The 20886-nt window shown below is 39.6% G+C and overlaps 1 protein-coding gene across 4 annotated transcripts; it reads left to right on the top strand.

Annotated features, from left to right (window-relative positions):
* Window positions 1-396: 396 nt before the first annotated feature.
* On the top strand, window positions 397-16802 carry ccar1 (cell division cycle and apoptosis regulator 1). Of its 4 annotated transcripts, none has more exons than XM_008429586.3 (26): window positions 397-509; window positions 2214-2372; window positions 2773-2948; window positions 3053-3172; window positions 3429-3461; window positions 3639-3835; window positions 3970-4096; window positions 4648-4767; window positions 7065-7257; window positions 7407-7551; window positions 7640-7795; window positions 7909-8134; window positions 8514-8627; window positions 8926-9092; window positions 9941-10151; window positions 11333-11416; window positions 11586-11774; window positions 12307-12498; window positions 12752-12982; window positions 13068-13203; window positions 13312-13400; window positions 13476-13616; window positions 13727-13847; window positions 13929-14111; window positions 15461-15666; window positions 15754-16802. In XM_008429586.3, the coding sequence occupies exons 2-26, from the start codon at window positions 2261-2263 to the stop codon at window positions 15829-15831; spliced, it is 3747 nt and encodes a 1248-aa protein (XP_008427808.1). In that variant the 5' UTR covers window positions 397-509; window positions 2214-2260; the 3' UTR covers window positions 15832-16802. The 4 variants fall into 4 exon arrangements, with proteins under 4 accessions (XP_008427808.1, XP_008427811.1, XP_008427809.1 ...); XM_008429587.2 differs by lacking the exon at window positions 397-509 and adding an exon at window positions 697-783; XM_008429588.3 differs by lacking the exon at window positions 397-509 and adding an exon at window positions 799-890.
* The last annotated feature ends 4084 nt before the right edge of the window (window positions 16803-20886 follow it).

The following is a 20886-nucleotide window of genomic DNA, read 5'->3' as shown; positions in this document are numbered from 1 at the left end:
GCTTTTGCGGCTAAATAAAGATGAAGCCTCTCCTTAATGATCTTCTAATATGTGCACAGATTTTAAAATACCGCTTTTTGAGCTACCTATAAGTATTTGTAGCATTATCTATTTGCCTGCTGCTATAAAGCCAAAGACATCAAAGGTTAAGTTGACATTTGAAGGTGAACTCACCATTTTTCTCATATTCCCAAAACTCAAAGTGCAACCTGATTTCAGGTCATTTTCACACTTTCCATACTGTTGGTGGAAAATTTTCCTAAACATTGAAACAATTGTCAATTTAATTGTAATTTTAAAACAAATCTAATATGTTGGAAGTCATACATTGAGGAATTTAACTGAGTGAAATATAAATAGTACTGTAAAGTGGCTTAAGAACAAACGAACATAAGATTATCCCAAATACAGTAAATAGGTAAACCAATTTATGCTGACTTTGCCACATGGGTCAGGGTAACCTTCCTGCGCATGCGCAATTTGCATTAACAATCGCCAGAGGTACATCGGTGAGTGTTATTATAGTATTTTATTTACCCAATATTTAATTTCGCTTTCTGATAATTTATTATAGTCATTATTAAAGCGGACAAAAGGGACACTGTTGTTTTACCGCGATTTTTCGCAGTTTTAACCTTTGTCGTTGACTGCTAACTGCCAGGGCCTCGCGCTCGTTATCGAACTAGCACGAGGCTAATATGGCAACAAAGCTAACGGTCTGGAAATGCTAGCCGTCCGTTGTGCAGTTGCAGTCCCACTGTTGAATGCTTTAAGCTGAATAAGGTGCGTTTGAATAATGTAAGAACAGTCATAAGAACGTAGCGTGCAAAAAGATTTAATAACATGCCAATGACTGCAACAACTGCCGCTTCATCTTTCGCCGGATAAATGTGAGAATTCGTGCTACTTTACCTGCTAACGTTGCTCAGCTGTCAGTCCGTGGCTAATGTTAGCTAGATGGACCGTCGAGTTCGCTGCTGTGTCAGCCTCTGTTGAAATCTTACAAAACTATTTATAAAATGTATTAAGGGCTTTCATATTTTTAGGCCATATTTGTCTAAATTATGAAAAAATAGTGCAATAAATATTTTGTGATTTGCCACTCGAAACCCTCTTTAATTTGCGAGCTTTTTAACAGCTGCTTTGTCTGCATTGTTGCAGTAAATTATAATTTAATCGAATTTCTTTAATGCGATTGAAGTACACTTGCAGGAGAATAAAACCGTTCCGTATAATAGTCTAAATGTTTTTTTGTTTTTTTTTAAGCTGAGCCTCTCTGTTTCCCTCTGTAGTGCACTGTAAGAAGCTGTTCTACTTGTAAACAGTCTCAGTAACTGCATATATCAGTGGATATCTTGTCCCTAAAACCCACACCGATTGCAGTGGAGTATTACCATCTCCACTTCCTTGTGTAAATAAACTTTATTTGGCTAAATTTAATTACTGACTCTGAGGTTAATGGACCTTTTTTTTTTAACTCCAATGGCACAACAAAGTATTTTCAGAATTATAGACAACTAAATTTAAAACGTTACTCACCTATACCCACCTATACATTTCCTTCTTGGTTATTAAAAGGTAACCAAGACGGCAAATAAAAACCCACCGAAGCTACATATTGTCTTTTTTTATACGCACTACTTCCTTTTACTACAGTTCAAATTGATGTTATTAATATTAAAAAGCATACATTTCTTAGCCTCAGAAATATCTGGGATGAGCATAAAAACGGCATAATTTGCTTTCCTTGTAACAAAATTAAATTAACATAACATGATGAAAAACCCTGAATGATAGTTATTTTACTTTGCTACCTTTGTTTTAATTTTATCCTTTATTTACATCAGAAATAATGGGCATGTCACTGCTCTGATCTCTTGATTGATTGATTTTTATTTTTTTTTTTGTTATGTTTTATTAATTGAAAACTATCATTGTTTGAATTTGTTTATTTTGGAAAAAAGGGGCAGATATTAATAAGAATTTTATTCTTCTTCTGCTACCTTTCATTTTATTTGTGTTTTGTATATTCTTTTTTTGTATGTATAGCATCTGTTTTGTTTTAAATGAAATGAATAAATTCTATATATAAAAAAAAAAAAAAAAGATGCAAATGATTTTATTTAGAAGGTAATTGTGCTTTATACCATGCTAAGCATTTGCTTTGGATTTCAGTTTGTCTCATACTTGATTTTTTTTATGTTTTTCTGCAGCAAACAGAGACCTGGTAAACGGAGTCAGCCCTAACCCTGAATGAGTCATGGCCCAGTTCGGGGGACAGAAGAATCCGCCATGGGCAACTCAGTTTGCTGCCACAGCTGTGTCTCAGCCGGGTCACTCAGGACAGTCTCTTGACCTCAACAGCCTACACTGTAAGTAAGGCAAGCCGAAACCTCCTGGCAGATAAACGCTTGCTCGTAGGTTTGTCAGAAAATGACTGAGATGTTTCACTTTGGCACATTTTGTGTCCAATAAACGGTCGTAAATTTCGTTAACTTTTTCTACCTATTGATTATATAACATGATTGGACCAATCTGAATTAAATTTGTACATGCATTTACCAGCAATTGGAAAGTTGATAGTTGTTTGAAGGTTTATTAAAACATAAAAGCAAGCACTATTAGTGAACTCTTAATTGGCAGTATTGATGTACTCTTAATGATAACAGTTTGGGTGTTGGGTGTGAAGTGGTTCTCCTTTACAATAACATTATATGTAGCAGCATCTGTCTCCTCATTATTATTATATTTATTGTTGTTTAACCCTTGCAGCCCTCGGGGTGCAACAGCCGTCTCTCCTTGGAGCGTCTCCCTCCGTGTACTCTCAGCAGTCAGCCTTGGCTGCAGCTTCTCTCAGTAACCAGTCTGCAGCAAACTATCAGCTGTCTCAGCAAACTGCTGCTTTGCAGCAGCAAGCCGCAGCGGCCGCCGCAGCAGCTCTACAGCAGGTCAGTCACAGTAGTTGTCCAGATCTCAGGCAACGATCTGTTCATCTTGTCACTGTCTCATGTAACACTTTAACCACTGGCTATGATCCTGTCATTGTTTGCAGTCACAGATCAATTCGGCACTTCAGCAGTATCAGCAGCAGCAGCAACAACAGCAGCAGCAGCAGCAACAACAGCAACCTCCCCAGCAACCACCTCAACAACTGTATAATGTACCTCATCAGGTGAAGAACAGCCTTTTGTGTCACTTTTTTGAATTTCTGGACTAAGCTTTGTCTGAAGAAGAAGGTATCCTACAGATTTTTTTAGATTTCTTGCAGCAGCAAATTATAACTTAGCTTTGTTTTATTCATTTTGTTACGCTAATATGTAAGATCGTGTATAAATAAGAGTAGTAAAAATGCAATAAAAACGATAAGACAGCTTTGCTTTAAGTTAATAAAATGATCACATTTGTCATTCCTTCTGTTCATTTCACAGCTCCCTCAGCCTCAGCAGGCGCTGATCTCTCAGGTAAATCCAGAGCATGCATACCACGCCAACTGCTTTAGCGTTTTTCTTTTAATGTTTTCTGTTGATTTTAAAGACGTAGGTAAACATTTATTACTATTACATGTCATTTTCTGTCCTCGTGTCAAACAGTGTGTCTATAAAGTTGAGAGTTTTTAATAATCTCCATCTAACCTTCAGCCCCCCGTCGCATTGCCCACCAGCCTGAGTTTGTCCAACCCTCAGCAGACGGCCCAAATTACTGTGTCGTATCCAACACCGCGTTCAAGCCACCAACAGCAGACGCAGCCTCAGAAGCAGCGAGTCTTCACTGGTGTTGTCAATAAGCTACATGACACGTTTGGCTTTGTAGATGAAGATGTCTTCTTTCAGCTAAGGTGGGGAAGTGTTGTCAGACGGTCTGCTGCCTTGTAGAAATGAAATACTGGATGTAGTTCTATCTATTTTAAGCTACTGTAGTGTTACACTTTGTGTGTAAATGTCTGTTATTTTTTTAAAAAACCTTCCATAGTGCCGTGAAAGGAAAAACTCCCCAGGTCGGTGACAGGGTCCTAGTGGAAGCTGTGTACAACCCTAACATGCCCTTCAAGTGGAACGCCCAACGCATCCAGACATTACCTCAGCTGGCAAATCAGTCGGTGAGAGCATTCACAGCTTTATGAGCTCCATTAGTAATTTTCATTTAAAAATGCGTTTAAGTCATTCCTGCTTTGCTCTTTGTTTCATTTTCACGGATAACAAATGATTAAATACTAAACTTCATATACAGAAAAGGTCACAAGTTTCAATGAATTTGTTAGGTTATTACCTTTTAATTACATTCTCGTTGACTTTAAATCAAATGTTGTTGCACATTATTTTAAAAAAGGGGGATATAAAAAGTACTTATATGCGACTGGTTGAGTCTCTTAAGTAGTGTTTGTCTGGCTATTTGCTTAAGTTTATTTGTCTTTATTGCTCTGAGTAGATCTTGTTTTTCTGACTGTCCTCTGCAGCATGCCTGGTGTGATGAAAATGCCAGCTTACTTATTTTATTTCTAAATATCCAGAACAGGATTTCCCAGGTTCATTTTAAAATTTGGAAGACCTTAACCTTGTCTTCTATACTGCATCACTGTTTTTCTTTTTCTTTTTTTTTTATCCTTTTATCTTTCTGACCTTTTATTGTTGTGTTCTCAATCCCTCCTAGCTTCAGCAGCAGCCTCAGCCTTTACCTCAAGCTTCCCCACAGCTCGGCAGCCTTTACAATGAGCCAGGAATGCAGCTCCGCTACACAGATATGCACTCTGCTGTGGACAACAGACAAAATGTAACCATCTAGTCCCGAAACACACACTCTTGCTCACCCATTCGATTTTTGCATCCGTTTCTTTGACTTTTGTTTTACCTGCAGTGTTAATGGGTAATAACAATCTTAACAGTGTTTTTTTTTTTTTTTTTTTCATTTTGTTTCTATATTTCTCCTACAGAAGCTGCTGGTTTACTGTCATTATGGAGTGGGGGCTAATGTTTCCTCAGATGTTAATGTAAAATGTAGTCATTGTTTGTACTGCAAATGTGCTGATGAGGAATAATCTTTGCAGAAAAAGGTGTAAAAACAAGTCAAAGGCATGACAGTTTATAAATTCAAAGATCTCCACCTACAGTTCCTCACAGATTGAGGGATTTCAATCTGTGAAGGAAATCCTCAAGTAACTAAAACCTTGATTATTTTTTCTATTATGTTATTTTAACATAGGTTCTTATGGATTCCACTGAGGTTTTAATTGCCCAGTGGGTCAGAGTAATCAGATTACATATGCTGTTCTTTTCTGATCATCCTTGCCACAGTTTTGCGCCGATTCAAAATACATTTAGTTAACCATAAAGCTTTATAGACCTATAAATGACTCATTATACCAATTTGTGTTGTGTGATCAGAAACTGTTATCAACTGCATGCATTAACAGACACAGAGATTATTATTTATTCTTTATAAGAAAGATTTACCCAGTTGTTAAACTTGCATACAATATATTCTTGTTTTTGAAGCATGTCTGTGATTACTTATACCAGGGGTTCCCAAACCATTTCTATGCCGGGGCCCCCTAAACCACTTTAGCTTCTGGCCGGGGACTTTCTTTGTAAACCCACAGACAATGGTACAAAATATTTTAAAAAGCATTGACTTTTGTCAATGTGGGATGATAACAACCGACTAAAAGTGAGTTTACTTGGCCTTGAGTCCTTAGGGGATTTTTTGCAGCAGTGTCCTCCACAGCAGGACTGCTGGACGCTCCCTCCGGTTGCTTTCTTGACAGAAACATTTCAATTTCATGCTTGCTATGCTAGCTTGAGGAGCAAAGTAGATGACATATAACATTATTTTAAGTTGTAGTTTATAATAATACTTTAAAAAGTGATTAGAATTTATATTAAAAACAGTTCTAATCAAATATATAGAAATAAACTATAAAAATACTTGGTGTATTTATTTCACACTAGGGAAATGCATCAAAATATACACTGCACTGGTTATTGGTACGGCTGAGAATGTGGGATGACATGGCACTTAGCATTTTTCACTGGCACATTGGTGACATTTTATTTGATAAGTCGAGACCAGTGCGCATGACATGTATCACTGCAAAGAAAAAAGAAATAGCTGATGTTGCCTAACAATGTGGTATAAAACAATCATAGATTCACACCTTGTTGCTAAACACAATGTTGCACAGTAGGAACTGTGTTAACACCTTATAGTTCTAACACATTAGAGGTTATGCTGAACTTTAAAGGTGTGATAACTGAGACTGAGGGTAAAAATAAATAATTATCCAAATGTTCCAGTTCTGATAATGTTTTTTTTTTCCAACAGAACTTAATCACTTCTGGTTAAAATTTGTGTGGTCTCTCAAATGGACCATTGAAAAACCTTTTATGCCAAGCAGTGTTTTTGTTATGGTTTTAGTAGTTATGAACACATCTGTTTTTGTTTTAATATTTTTTTAGCCTGTTGTAAATGTTTGGGATTAAATAAAACAGAATAAATATCAGTAAGTTTTACACCTAGGAAAAAACAGCAGATGTTACTTTTTTTTGTTGCTAATATTAATGTGATACTTTTTCGCAACTGCTGTAGAAAAACAAAAATCACATTCCCCACTTCAGCATTGAACTTCCTTACATTGACATCTGCAGCATTCACTTTAAAAGACAAGCATTGCTCATTCTGTTTGGAGGTAAACCATCACATTACAAAATGCAAAAATATTAGTTTGCATCATTATGTTTAAAGTTTAGGTTAAAGAAAAAGACAGAATGAAATCTAAAGCTCTTCTTCTGTTTTAGGAAATCCTGTATGAAAAACAAGATTTCTCCAGGTCTTTGTTTCAAGCAGCCCTGTCAGACTTTCTCCCAGCTTCTGTCTTCTGAACAATCACTGATCCAGAGTCTTATCTGTTTTAGCCGTTTTTTTGTGCAGTCTTTGGCAAGTTCGAGGTTCATTCTGTTCAACCTTTTTTTTTTTTTTTTATTTTTTTTTTTTTTTTTTTTAGACATTTCTTTCCCAGATTTAAAAATCTTTTCATGTGTTTTCTTTTTTCCTGCCCTCCCGGTATGGTGTAGAGCCAGGCTCAGGCTTCTAACATGATCAAGTCAGCCCCAACCATGCTGCAGTCGCTACCTCCCCCAACCACGTTCAGTGTTCAAGCCCAGGCCCCCCCACCGTCCCTCCTGCAAGCCCAGCTGTCTGCTGCTTCTCTGGCCCCTCTCCTTCAGAACCCCCCTCAGCCTCTGCTCCCTCAGCCTCCAACCAAAGGTAAAATCTCATACTTTTGTTTTAAAAGTTGATGCAGCTTGCTTACTTTCATTTTCAGATCTGATTTTAATTTCAGTTCGTAAAACGTTAAACCCCATAAAGAAGCTTCCTCTTTTTGTGATGTGATGAGTGTTTACCTCTGTGTCCAGACGTATTTGCTGGCGGTTTGCTTCAACCCCCTGTGAGAATAATGCAGCAGCCGCAGACCCTCCGACGAATCGAGCCTCCGACTCGTTTTACCACCCGAAACGATCGGGGTCCTGAACTCATCCTCCGGACTAAGGAAGAACGCAGGTGCGACGTTGTACAGTCTGAACGCAGCTGCTGGCTCTGTCTCCGCCACACGATTTAATCACTGGAGTGTTTTCATGCAATTCTTTAGCAGAGACAGAGACCGTGAGCGGAGGCGATCTAGAGAACGCTCTCCCACCCGCAAACGATCTCGAGACCGCTCCCCGAGACGGGAACGCTCCCCCAGACGTCCACGCAGGGTGCTCCCACGCTACACGGTCCAGTTTTCCAAGTTCAGCTTAGACGGGTGAATACGATCGCTGCTTGTTGCGTTGAATGCGGGAGTAGATGGAGAATACTTACCAGCATGTCAAGAATGTGATTGCTGATGTTTCGACTGCTCTTTATTTTGTTCTTCAGCTCCAGTTGCGACTTGATGGAGCTGAGGCGGCGCTATCAGAGCCTCTACATCCCCAGTGACTTCTTTAACGCGGTTTTCACCTGGGTGGACGCCTTCCCTCTTACAAGGCCCTTCCAGTTCAGTAACGCCTGTAACTTCCACATCTTGCACAAAGAAGTAGATCCTCCAGTCAAAAACACAGCTGTGCTGGACCCTCCTGACGTTAACCACACCTACAGCGCAAAGGTACAATATTTACTGATAAATATGTTGAATATATGCTGCTTTTTTAAGCCTGTAAAACAGTTAATGTAAAGAATATTTTAAGGTTCCTTTCTGAAGACTTTTAGCTTTTATTGAGGGGTGGTGGGGGGCTAAAACTGTGAAACAGTTTTAATGTTACGTTCTGTCAAGAAACATCAATAACACTCAGACTTATTCAGTGTATAAATACTAGCTAAACAAATCAATCTGACTCGTGATCAGAGTCTAAGACAACCTTCTGAAGTTTCGAGGATGGAAGACAGGGAAGCTCTCGGCTGTCTGATTGGGGTTCAGCTAGATTAATATACAACTGTGTATTTCTGAGCAAAAGAACCCAAAGTGGGGTTTGTCTTTGTTTCAGGTGATGCTGCTTGCTAACCCCAGTTTAGAGGAGCTTTACCACAAGTCGTGTGCTCTGGCCGAGGACCCCCAGGAAGTCAGAGACTCCTTCCAACATCCTGCTAGGCTCATCAAGGTACGTCAGACCCTCTCTGTGTTTTCTCCATGATGCATGGAACCTGTTCTGTTGCTGAGCAGCTTGTGTGGAAAAATAATGACTGATGTTGGCTCTTTGAATTTAAAAATTGTTTTCCTTTGTGGTCGTGGATTCTTTGAGGTATGACTATTTCTTCTACCCGCTGGCCTTTTTTTGATTCTTTGTATGTTTTTATCGTCTCCGGTTCCCACTCTTTTAAACTCTTTGGCATTTTTCTCTTCTGTATTTCAACCTAACTGTTGTGCTGTCATTTGCTCCCTTTTCTCCTCTCCTTCAGTTTTTGGTGGGCATGCGAGGTAAAGACGAGGCCATGGCAATCGGAGGTCATTGGTCTCCCTCTCTGGACGGAGCGGACCCAGAGAAGGACCCGGCTGTCCTCATTAAGACAGCCATACGCTGTTGCAGGGCACTCACAGGCATAGACCTTAGTCTGTGCACTCAGTGGTAAGTACTGCTCTTCGCACAACTTTCATTTTTCCCCTATTTACAATATTTAAGCTTAAGAGTTAGTTTAACTCTTAAATTTTATATAAATGATGCATTTATTTTTTTATATGAAGCTTGTTCAATATTACTTCTCTCTTTTGCATTATTATTATTATTATTATTATTATTATTATTATTATTATTATTATTATCATTATCCTGTTGTTAATTTGCAGTTTATTATTATTATTTGTTGTTCATTGTCCTTCTGGGACTTGTGTGTGTTGTCTTGGCTCTCTCCATGACATTCTGCTCATACATTTTGTTGTGATAAAAACCCAAACGCATGGACTTGGTGGCTGGAAGCTGTAGCCTGGAGCAGAAGACCATTACTTTGTCTCTTTTTATTTCATCATTTATTTTCTATTCTCCCTGTTAAATATCTTATATATTTAACTGGCTTTCAGTGTCTCTTGATTCTGTCTCTCTTTGCACAACTCTAATGTAGTGCATTAAGTGTATCCTAGGTTTAATGCAGAGCGCTCATCCAGTAATTGGCTGAAACTGTAACGGGGTTGAGTTTTGGTTTTTTTTTTATTATTTATTTTTTTTGTTATTGTCTGTTGTTGTTGTTTTCAAAATGGCTGCCGTAACCTGTGACAACAGATGAAGAGCTGCAGACTGGGTCCATTTGTCTGTGCTGAGTGTTGTGTGGGAGCCGGGTCAATGCAATGATTTCTGTGATCATTCAGTGGCCGGATGGGTTGGGGAGTAGCTGTAGAAGGCTTGCCCTAGGAAGGCTCGCCTTTGATTCTGTGCCGTGACCAGAATGTTTCTTTCCAATGCACCCTCTTCCTTTGCGACAGGTATCGTTTTGCAGAGATTCGCTATCACCGGCCGGAGGAGACACACAAGGGGCGGACAGTCCCCGCTCATGTGGAGACAGTGGTTTTGTTTCTTCCGGATGTTTGGCATTGTCTTCCTACCCGCTCAGAGTGGGAAGTGCTGTCACGGCGACTCCGGGAGCAGCTGGCTGAGAAGCTGTCGGCCGAGCGAAAGGAGGCGGATGGAGAACAGGCACTGAACCGCTAATCCTTCTCTTCTCATTTCCGCTTCTCACAGGAAGGCACAGGAATTACAAAACAGAAAACACACACACATCGCAGATACACAGCAGACAAAAAAGCACAGCGCACCCTTCAGACACACCAGTACGAACACAGGCATATCAGTGCTCCACCAAACCTCACCTAGACTTCTTCTGTTTACTCCTTTTCCACCTGCTCCCCTTTTTCCTCCGCTCGAACTCCTCCATTCCTCCATCAGCACCTCCACCTTCCCTCACATCCAGCAGACACATACAGTGGAAGCAGTGAGACTAGGTTGTGTTGTGCAGGCCCCAGTCGCAAATGGTAAAACAGCTTCCAGTTCCCTAAGCACCTTGTGATTAGGTGCTGTTCTGATGCTGCGACTCATTTTAATCTTCTGTTAACTTGGACGGCCTAACTGGGCTTTTAAAAGCTTATTTATTCATTTGTTTAATCAATTTGAACCAGCGGTCAGTTCTCAACTCTGGAACTCTTCACTTCAAAACAGGCTGGAAACTGTGGAGCCACTTGCGTGCACATAATGTTTGTTGTAGAAATGTGTATATTTATAATTTTTTGTTTTTTTGTTCTTCACATCAATTTGAATACCTTCTGACAACAAAAAGAGAATCTCCCCAAAGTCTTGTTGCTTGTCTGTTCTTATTGTTGGATTCAACGCTCTCATTTGGACTGTACATAGAACTTGGTTTTTCCAGGGCCGTATTTTGGACAGAAGTCTCCTATATGATGTAGACATGTAAAACTCCTAAGTGGGACTTCCCCAGACGTAGAGCATGTTAGGGCTACCCTATCTTCAGTTCACCTGATGTACCCACACGCCTTTTGGTCACACCTCTCATTGATTTTTGACCTTTTTTGTGTTCCACAGATTGATTGATTGGCAGCTGGGGGAAATTTCTGTTGTTTTTTTATTTTTTTATTTTATTTTTTTTTATGAGAGCTAGAGAGCTTCCCTGTGTATGCTTCAGTAGCAGTGGACTTAAACACAGCCAAGCTCACTAGAACAAGGCAGTGAAAGACAGATGATACCTTGCTTCTTGCACGGATCAACTTTGAAAGCTTACTAAATCCATGAAATGTGTGCTGACTGTTGTCCCACCTCTCCTCCCCCCTCCCGCCTTCTTTCTATTTGAATAATTTCCCATCAAGGAGGAAGAGGAAAAAGACAACGAAGAGTCTAAGGATGTCAGTATTGCCACTCATTGGACTAAACTTGACCCAAAATCAATGAAGGTAGGGTTCAAAATAAGAACGAAATTGATTCTAGAACAATGTTTCTGACATATGAATAACTTTTTTTTAATTCATAGTTGCATGTGAATAAAAAAAAAGTGTTTTGCTTAATTTTTCATTATTTTAGGTTAAATAAAACGAAACATATTTATGTTTGCTCCTCTCGTAGGTCAATGACCTGCGTAGAGAACTTGACTGTCGCTCTCTGAGCTCAAAGGGATTGAAATCCCAGCTCATAGCGCGCCTCACCAAGCAGCTGAAGGTGGAGGAGCAGGTGGAGGAGTCCAAAGAGCCCGAGAAGGTAGAAGTTAAAGTAGCAGAGGAAGAGGAGCCGCCTCGCACCGAGGACGACAAAGAGGTACTGGCTCGACTGTTCATGAGGAAGTGGTCTAAAGAAGTTTTCAGTCATCTGGTAACAACTTATTAATGACATCAACACATGAAAGTGCCCGAATGTTAAACATGAGGGCAAAGCTAGCAATTTAAAATGCTAGCTTAGCTAGCATTTTAAATTGCTAGCTTCTTCGTTTAGTTTAGCTTCTTCGTTTCCCCAGAAGTTGAGAAAAAAACAACAACCACGTTTTAGTGAAGATTTTAAAGTTTTAACGTATCTGAATTTTTTTCACAAAGCAATCGGTCATTGATGATTTGAGTAATTATTATAAATGAGCATAAAACATTTATGAATATGAAGTTGTATGAAAGTTTAATATGTACTATTTTTTTATTTTATTTTTCTGATCCTGTAAAAATGATTGTCGTGTAGCTGCTTTTTCTCTATTACTTGGCTTAAATTGTACCTAAGCTTTAAAGGGTGAACACTTCCATTGCATTTTTAGTCTTTTCCAGGGGGAAAAAAAACAAACACTTTTGATGTTTTTCTTTGATAGGACGATGAAAAAAAGAAGCAGGAAGAGCTCGAGCGCCAGCGGAGAGAAAGGCGCTACATCCTTCCCGATGAGCCCACCATCTTGGTGTACCCCAACTGGGCTGCCAAAAACGGCAAATTTGACTGCAGCATCATGTCCCTCAGTGTGCTGCTGGACTACAGACTGGAGGACAACAAGGAGCATTCGTTTGAAGTAAGACTCTTTTTGCATTTTAATGACTCAAAAGAATTTTTTGGAAAAGGAGAAACTCAGATACAAAGTTGAGATAGAGAATAAAAGAAAACACTAAAGTAACTGTAGTATAGTTAAATTTATTTGGTAAAAGGGTGGAATGAAGACCTCCTTCCCCGCTTTTAGCATCAAGACCTCTAAGGTTGTGTTTACGTGTAGATCGATTGGACGCACGTTTACTACTGCAGAGGCTTATTATCCTGTTTCCTCGCAGGTTTCCCTGTTTGCTGAGCTGTTTAACGAGATGCTGCAGAGAGACTTTGGCCACCGCATCTACAAAGCGCTCGCTTCGCTTCCTGCAAAGGATGAGAAGAAGGAAAAAAAGGTCAAAAGGGAGGCAGACAAGAAGGATGCTGAAAAACGGGAAATTAAAAAGGAAAAAGAAGAAGAGATTGAGGAGCCGGTAGCAAAAAGGAACAAAGATGATGAGGAGGAGAAAAGAAAGGTGGGTTTGAAAAGCTTAATACTTTTATTTATCTGTTAAATGCTTAATAAGTGGCTGTGAAATCACGAGTTACGTTTTGACCCAGTACGATGACAAAACCATCAAAAAGGAGGAGTCTCGGGACGAGGATGAAAACGAAGACGAGGGCAGCACAGCCAATGCTGAAGAGTACGACCCCCTGGAGGCTGAAGATGCGGAGGACGATGATGACGACGACGATGGTATCTACACAGCTTTTGTTTCTGTTCTGTTTACATTTAAAACTGCTTTATATTAATTCAGGTGTTTATTAAATTTGACCCTTATGTGTTTATTTTTCCTTTTGTAAGACAAAGACGACGAAGACTCCAACGACAGGGACAGGAGAGACCGCAGAGATGACCGCAGGTCATCGAAGGACAGATCCTCTAAAGACAAGGTTGGGCCTTCCTCCTAGCAGCTGGATCATTTTGTTACTGATGTGGGGAAACATTGTTGTTGTTTTGTGCACCAGGAAAAGAAGCAGATGGTGACCCAGAACAGGGATCTGCTCATGGCGTTTGTCTACTTTGACCAGAGCCACTGCGGCTACTTGCTGGAGAGAGACCTGGAGGACATCCTGTACACTCTGGGTCTGCATCTTTCTCGTGCACAGGTGAACAAAAGCACAATATTTTTCAGCTTTCTGGGTCTGTTGCATTATGATGCTGCCTTTTTGGAGATTTTTGTTCTTGGTTTAAGTCTCCTGTTGATTTCTGTTTTTAGATCAAGAAACTTTTGAACAAACCTGTGGTCAGAGAGTCTTGTTACTACCGAAAACTTACAGACAGGGGAAAGGATGAAGCAGCGGCCTCCTTTAATGAAGCCCATATAGAAATCCTCATAGGTGAGTTGTGTGTCTAGTGTAATAAAACAACCAAACAGAAGCGTTTACTAATGCAAACTGTTCGTCTTCTTTTCCTGTCAGGTAACAGAGCTTTACTTCCCAGTCCGAAGGCTCATGCTTCATCAGAGGCGAGTGAGTCTGGTAATCTGATCGTGTACAATGGAGCCATGGTCGACGTTGGCAGCATGATGCAGAAACTGGAGAAGAGCGAAAAGGCTCGAGAGGAGATAGAGCAGAAGCTTATAACTCAGGATGCCAAAATGGGTAAACAGTGGATTGTGCCTTTCTGTAGTTTTGTAGGAAACAAGCTGCACAATACCAGATTCTCTTCAAGACGATGCTTGCATTCAATTTAGAATTTATTACTGATACACTAGCGACACTAGAGATAACACTGTAATCTCTAATTACATTGGAATTTCTGACAATAAAATGTGATTTTACAGCTTTAAAAGCAGTAAAATGATCCATATAATTTTATTACTGGCCACATTGGGTTTAATAGTAAGCATCGCTACAATATTGTGGGGTAACGCTAAGTAAAAATACTACATTATCACTACAAACTCTTAACAGGGTCAAATCAAATAGTGTATTTCTGTCAGCCTGTCTGACAAATTATGTTTACTGTTAATTAAAATATATAACACAGAGCAAATATAAATCTGTTTACTTGAAATGGAAACTAGACAAATAAAGCCTATTTTTGCAAAACTCCTACCACTAGATGGCATAAAGGTCTTCCAGCATAATATATGAGGTGAATTTGTGGAAATAGTCTAGAGGTGAGTTTGAGAGAAATTTGAAACATAAAAAATGCATGGCATGATCTAATTGCCACTACTCCAAACTTCAGACAGCAGGAGGAAACTCAATAAAAGTAACTTGAAACTGTGGGAATGGTTGAGCATAAAGTTTTAGTGGTTCTCAAACCGCAGCGTTTTTATCTAATCTCCACATTACGGTGTTTCAAATTAAAGAATGCTCAGTGTTTTTTTTTTGTAGCTGACGGTTGAAAATGTTGGTGGTTCTAGCATTTTGCGTGTGAGTGAGGCATCTCAACACTGTCAGATCTTTGTTGGGAGCAGACTTTATGACCGTTTGTCGCAACCTTAGTCACTGTGTTTGCTGTGGCTAAGAAACCATCCCCTTTCTGATAAAGATCGCTGGGAAAACAAATGTAGCAGCTTACTTTACTTTATTACTGACGTAGATTATTGAGCATACAATGAACATATATGCTGTACAAAGTTATTTACTATGAAGAACATACTTAGCTTTTTTCCAGTTTTTTTTTAATTACTTTATTAACTTTTTTACCTGTATTAATTCTATTGCTATTGATTAATTTCATTCCTTAAGAAAGAAACTGAAAGAATGATTATATATAATAAACCTAGTTCTTTCAATCTTCACTCCTATGTAAAAGCAAAATTTGTTTCAGCTCTTGTTTCCTTTCAGCTTAAAAACAGCAGAAGCTGACAAAATTATCCAACTTTTTTCTTGTCCTGCGTCTTTTCTATTTTGCTAAATTTGTTTTAAATTTAGCCAAACTTATATCATTTCTTGCCCTCATCCTTAAATGTGATTTTTTTTTTTTTTTTTATTCCCAGAGGAGGATGCAAAGCTTAAAGCTCAGCTAGAACTCGCCAACAAATCCCTAAGCAAGGAGTTGGAGGAAGTGACGAGCGCACTCAGCCGAACCGAAGAGACTCTGAGAGCCGTGAAGGAGAAAAAAACCGTCTATTACGAGCTGATGAGCAACTCTGCCAATTCCTTGATGACCACGGTCAATGGACTTTTGGATGTACTAAAGAAGGTGTGCAGTGGTCAACGTCACGCTCTACAGGCTCATGTTTTGTGTCGTCTACAATAAGCTCACACACTCTGTTGTCATTTCTGTCAGGATCAAGGAGGTGATTCTGGCGAGAAGGCTGCAGGCGATCCCATTCAGACGTCGCAGACAAACGGCGCTGACGAGTAACTTCGGATAGATGAAGCCAACCTGTAATGTTGATCTCAAATTGTAAATATACCCTGAAAGTGTCACTTGAATCTGTTTTAATTGAGCCTTTTGTCTCACAGGTATGTGTATAATTTAACTGAGAAGTTTAGATCCCCTGCTTGAAGTTTGACCCCCTTTTTTGTAGACTTTTCCCGTTGAGTCATTTTAACCAGGACAAAGCGTTGAAACGCTTATTTTCAAACTGACTTAGGTTCAGTTGCTAACATTTCGTTTCGCTGTTGCTTTAGCTTTGTCATGGCCAATGAAGTGCCGTATTGTGGATTTAAATGCCAGTATGTGTGAGTGGTACTTGAGTTTTTTTGTTTTGTTTTTTTTAACAAGCAATAATGATGCTATTTATGTGCTGGATAATTCATAGAGAACTATAATGAAAATAAACTGACTGGAGGGAGAAGGTGTGGAGGAGCTTTTTGTGGTTTTGGTTAAAATTTCTCTCCCTGTCCTCTGTTTGCCCCAATTATGTTTTTAACATTCAGTTGGTGGTTCATCTGTTTGACTAGTTTAACAGGTTTCTGATGGTTTTTTGGGTTTTTTTAAACACGTATGGCTATGCATGGCTCCTGCCTCTCTTGGACCTTTGTTCTGACTGTATCCACACCCACTGACTGCTCCGCCAGCCACAGTGCATCCTGTCTTTACTGTGACAAGCATTTGCTGATTTAGTTTTATTTTTTTTCTGATGAAAGGAAACGCGACATAAACCCAAAGTTAATCTCAATGAATGTGTGTTCAGCTGAAGGAATGAGCCTGAACATTTTGAATTCCATCTCTGAACTGTGTGCTGGTTTCGGTTGTTTCTAAGAAAATTAAAAAAACAAAAAGAGGCTTGATTACATTTAATGTCCTCCAAAGTAGGCGATTTTATTTTTCTATTGAAGATGTACTCTTTGGATGTCTTGTGCAAGAGTAAAGTGGTCCTTTTAACACTACATTGTGTCTGTGTGTGTGTAGCTTAACAATAAAATATAGTCCATTTAAATGTATTTTTTGGGGGGGGAAAAAAACAATAATTCTAAAAAAATGATCAAAGAAAATTGGGGCAGGAGACATTGCATCCCCTTGCCAGAAGATGGCAGCAGAGTTTACAGTCTGTGAAAAAGCAAACAGCTGAAAAGCCCAGGATTTACAAGCTTTTAAAAAAAAGATCACTTGCTATTTCAGAATGGTTGCCAAAATGGAGACTTTAATTAATGTTTTGGGCATCACCTGTTTCCTCCCTTGTCCTTTTACATTGACATTTTTAAAGAAACGGCAATTTATCCATTATTCACTAAACGTAACACCGATATGTAAGTCGCTCAAGCAAATGGAGAACTGACCTTGTGAAATTAATTTAAATTGGAATCAGAAACTTTTATGATTTAGTCATTTTTGCTCCAGCTAATTTTTTCTTTTAAAGGAATCTAAATTTTATACTTCTATTTGAAGGATTTACAGTCTAAACCTTGAAAAAGGATTGTAAAATTAAAAACTGGACAAAAAAAACAACCTTCAAAACAGTGAATATGTTTCCTTCATCTAAAACACTGCAGGCTTGACTTCCTTCATGTAATGTCGGTGTTCAAGATTCAACAATGAGACAGAGGACACACAAAGATGGCCGCCAGGTGAGAGAAAACAAAACGGCAGACACCGAAATCATAACAAAGGCCTGACATTTTGCCAAAAACATCTTGATGACTTAAAATATTCTGTGGCATGAGGAGACAAAAGTGAAGCTGCGTGGCCCATTTCATCAAGCTCAAAACAAAACGCATCACTTACTAGTAAACATGGTGGAGATGGTGTGATGGAGTTTGATTATGCAGCAAAACAACAAAAATAAGTAATCTCTTGTGTTTTTCTTCATTATTTTAGCTGCAGAAGAGGAAGCAGATTTAATAAACTTGTCTTTGCAACAAGCAGTTGTGAAAGTACCTAAACATCCCAGCTAAGTTGCTTGTCTGTTGTGTGTAAACAGCAATAGATCACTGGGTTTTGCCGCCTTGTGCTTGAGCGATTCATCGGTCAGGTTTAAGTGGCTTTACGAACCTAAAACAATGTGCCTGTGAAAATTGTCAGGTATTAAAACTGAACTGAAAATCTGTTTTAAAAAAGCGACAAATGCTCAAACAAAAGGGTTAATTATTATTTACGCTTGTACACCCTATGTTTCCTTTTCTGTTGGTGTTGTAAAGCACAGGAACCTGTCGGTGCAAGGCAACGCCGAGCAATGACTGTTTATCCAGGTCTGCTGTGCCTTTGTAATCACAGAAGCAGTTTTGTGGTAATGGCTGAAATCTTTCTGCACATCCCTGAGCAGTCACACATACTGTGGATGACCCGACGCGTATGCCTCAGAGGTTTGAGGCATATAAACTCGTTGAATGACTCACATGGATTAAACAGGTGGTTTCCTCTGTTTAGACCAGAAATGAGACAAGAGTCTTTGTTCCTCTGTTTCTGTCTGCAAAGCTGTTATACAGATGTGAGAAAGTTTTGTGTTTGTGGTGCGTTTCTTGGTCAAAACCACATGATTCTAGTCTGCACTGGCAGAGAATATCTGGTCTTTGCCGCAGCAAAACAACGCCCCTCCCAAAACAACATATTTTCTATTTTATTGACAATAAAATTATATGTGCTAGTTATTTGTGCTCTTAGAAGCAATTCAGCTGACCAAAAAAACATTCATAATCAGCTCCAGGCTGGACAGTAAAGTGGGTGCTAGCACTTTTGCTTTTGAGCAAAGAAATGCTTGGTTTAAATCTCGGGCTGGGGTCTTTCTGCATGGACTCTGCATAGGGTTGCCACCTTTCAGAAATTAAAATAAGGGACCAGTCCCTCCCTGTATGTGTAAAAAGCGGGGGCCTACGAAGCCTGTCCATCACAGAGGAGCACAGAGCTGAGTGTGTCCTGCCTCTCGCCTGTTGATAGATAATCTTGCATTGATAAGGAGGTATGGACAGTTTTTGTTCTCAAAAACAAATATATACATGAAAATGTCCTCTTTTCTGCCACTTTTCAGTAGCAATAGATGCCCTTCGTAGAGCCCTAAATCCTGCCTTGTTCTCAGCAAGCAGCTACTTGCTTATAGGCTTCACTGTTCGGTGCCACAACTTGGCTACTTGTGACAAAAACTCTGCTCAAACTTCGTCACGAAACGCGTATCATGACACAAAGTGTTTTCTCTATCGTCTGACTTTTGGCCCCACATGAGAGGTTTTTAAGAGGTCAAATCATTTATCAGTAACATTACCCGTGAAGTTGGAGAGACATTTTGTGTGTGTGTGTGTGTGTGTGTGTGTGTGTGTGTGTGTGTGTGTGTGTGTGTGTGTGTGTGTGTGAGAGTAGATCCGTTTCAGATGAGGAATACCATTAATGTTGCATGTTGTCAGAAGAGGAGCGGGGAGGTTCCTGCCCGTCGGCCTCTGGCAGATCGCTTACCTTTGAAGCTTTTCTTTCCTCTGATGGGAGTTGTTGTTTGTGGAAAGCCGGGTTTGTTCTCCAACCCTTTTTGGTCACAAGGAGAAGCACACAGCTCCACCCTTTCCTCTGTAAAACAGCCCTTACATTAAAAGGCCATCGATAATTATAGCGAGCGATTCATTACACCGTCGTATATAAAGTAGAAAGAAGGTTGAATTACAATTTATTTGATTTGTTTCACGGAAACCGGTTAAGCTGAGATCTGATTTTGAAATCAATGTACTCCTTCTTCCAGAAGAATCTGTTAAAAGTTGTCTTACAAATGAAAATTTGAAAAGTGTTCACACTGAAAAGTGTGAATCTGTCCAACCAGTTGTCTTCAGAAGTCGCCTAATGAGTAAACAGTGTCCAGTAACCCAAGAAAAACCTTACGTACACATGGTCATCCATGAAAAGGAGCCAAGCGCTCCATGTTACTAGAGGAAGTTGCAGGACACCAAAAACTCAAGACCTGGATTTTAATAATAAAGTATTAACTCAGAGATCCTGAATAAAAACATGCATCATTATTTTTCATATTTTGACTTACAGAAAAGAAAACAATTGAAAACTGAGCATAATTTTCCTTCCTTCCATTTCACAAATGTGGAAAACTTTGCGTTGGTCTATTTCATAAATGATATAAAACCCGCTGGAGTTTATGGTTGTAAGTTCAATGAATATCTTTTTTATTTACTTTTTATTTTTTTGTTTTGAGACATTCGTGATAATCTTTTCTTCATATGGACACACGTAACTTCGTGAAAGAGACACGGCACTACCTATTGCTTCTCAACTTTCTCAAAAAAAAAATAAACAGTTTTTTAGAGGCGCCGAATATTACATCTGTTCCTCTGACAACGTTGTAACATCTACCAAGGAGAAAAACATTTCCTGTGGCTTTTCCGTGTCACTTCCTGGAGAACAATAACTATCTGCCACTGTGAACGCTCGACAAACAGGCCTCATTTGTCTCAGACGTGAACCACACCACGCTCCCCTCACACACACTCCCCTCACACACACTCCCACAGCAGCTGTGTGTGATTGTTTGTTGAGTGGTCATTCACAGGCATGCACGTGTTTGCATGTGTGAAATAAGACCCCAGCAGAGAGGACAGGCCAGGTAACCCCATGCCCAGGGAAAGACAGAAGGCTTTTGTGGCCACTTCCCCACCCCTGTCCTCTTTGACCCCTGCTGGTATCAATTGGGCCACAGGTCTGTTGACAATCAGGCCGTTTCATCGAAGGACCAAAGCTTCCTGGGATTGGGTGGGGGGTCCGGCAGTTCTGGCTCAGTAACTGATTACTGCTGGTGAAAATCAGACCTGTGGTTGTCAGAGTATGCAGCTGCGGAGCATGCGCAGACGCATTATGAGCAGAACCTGATCTAATGACAGTGTTTTACGAAAGCATTCGCAAACCTTGGACTTTTTCGCATTCTGTCCAGTGGATGGAGCTTTTCTCGTCGCAACACAACCCTGAAAAGTGTGGCGTACATTTGGGTTTCTGCACATTTTTGGAAAAATAGCTTAAACTCAGTCAGATTGCCACAAATTTTTAAATTTG

The sequence above is a fragment of the Poecilia reticulata genome, chromosome 15, assembly GCF_904066995.2.
Source record: "Poecilia reticulata chromosome 15, P_reticulata-male-v2, whole genome shotgun sequence".
NCBI classification, from domain to species: Eukaryota; Metazoa; Chordata; class Actinopteri; order Cyprinodontiformes; family Poeciliidae; genus Poecilia; species Poecilia reticulata.
Note: the sequence above shows the minus strand (reverse complement) of the source record. Positions and strands in the feature narration are given on the sequence as shown.

Coding starts and splice junctions, on each gene's coding strand:
- ccar1 (XM_008429586.3), top strand. CDS start 2,261: ATGGCCCAGTTCGGGGGACAGAAGAATCCGCCATGGGCAACTCAGTTT. Junction 10,152..11,332: donor AGGAGGCGGATGGAGAACAG/GCACTGAACCGC, acceptor TTTCCCATCAAG/GAGGAAGAGGAAAAAGACAA. Junction 11,775..12,306: donor GCACCGAGGACGACAAAGAG/GTACTGGCTCGA, acceptor TTTCTTTGATAG/GACGATGAAAAAAAGAAGCA.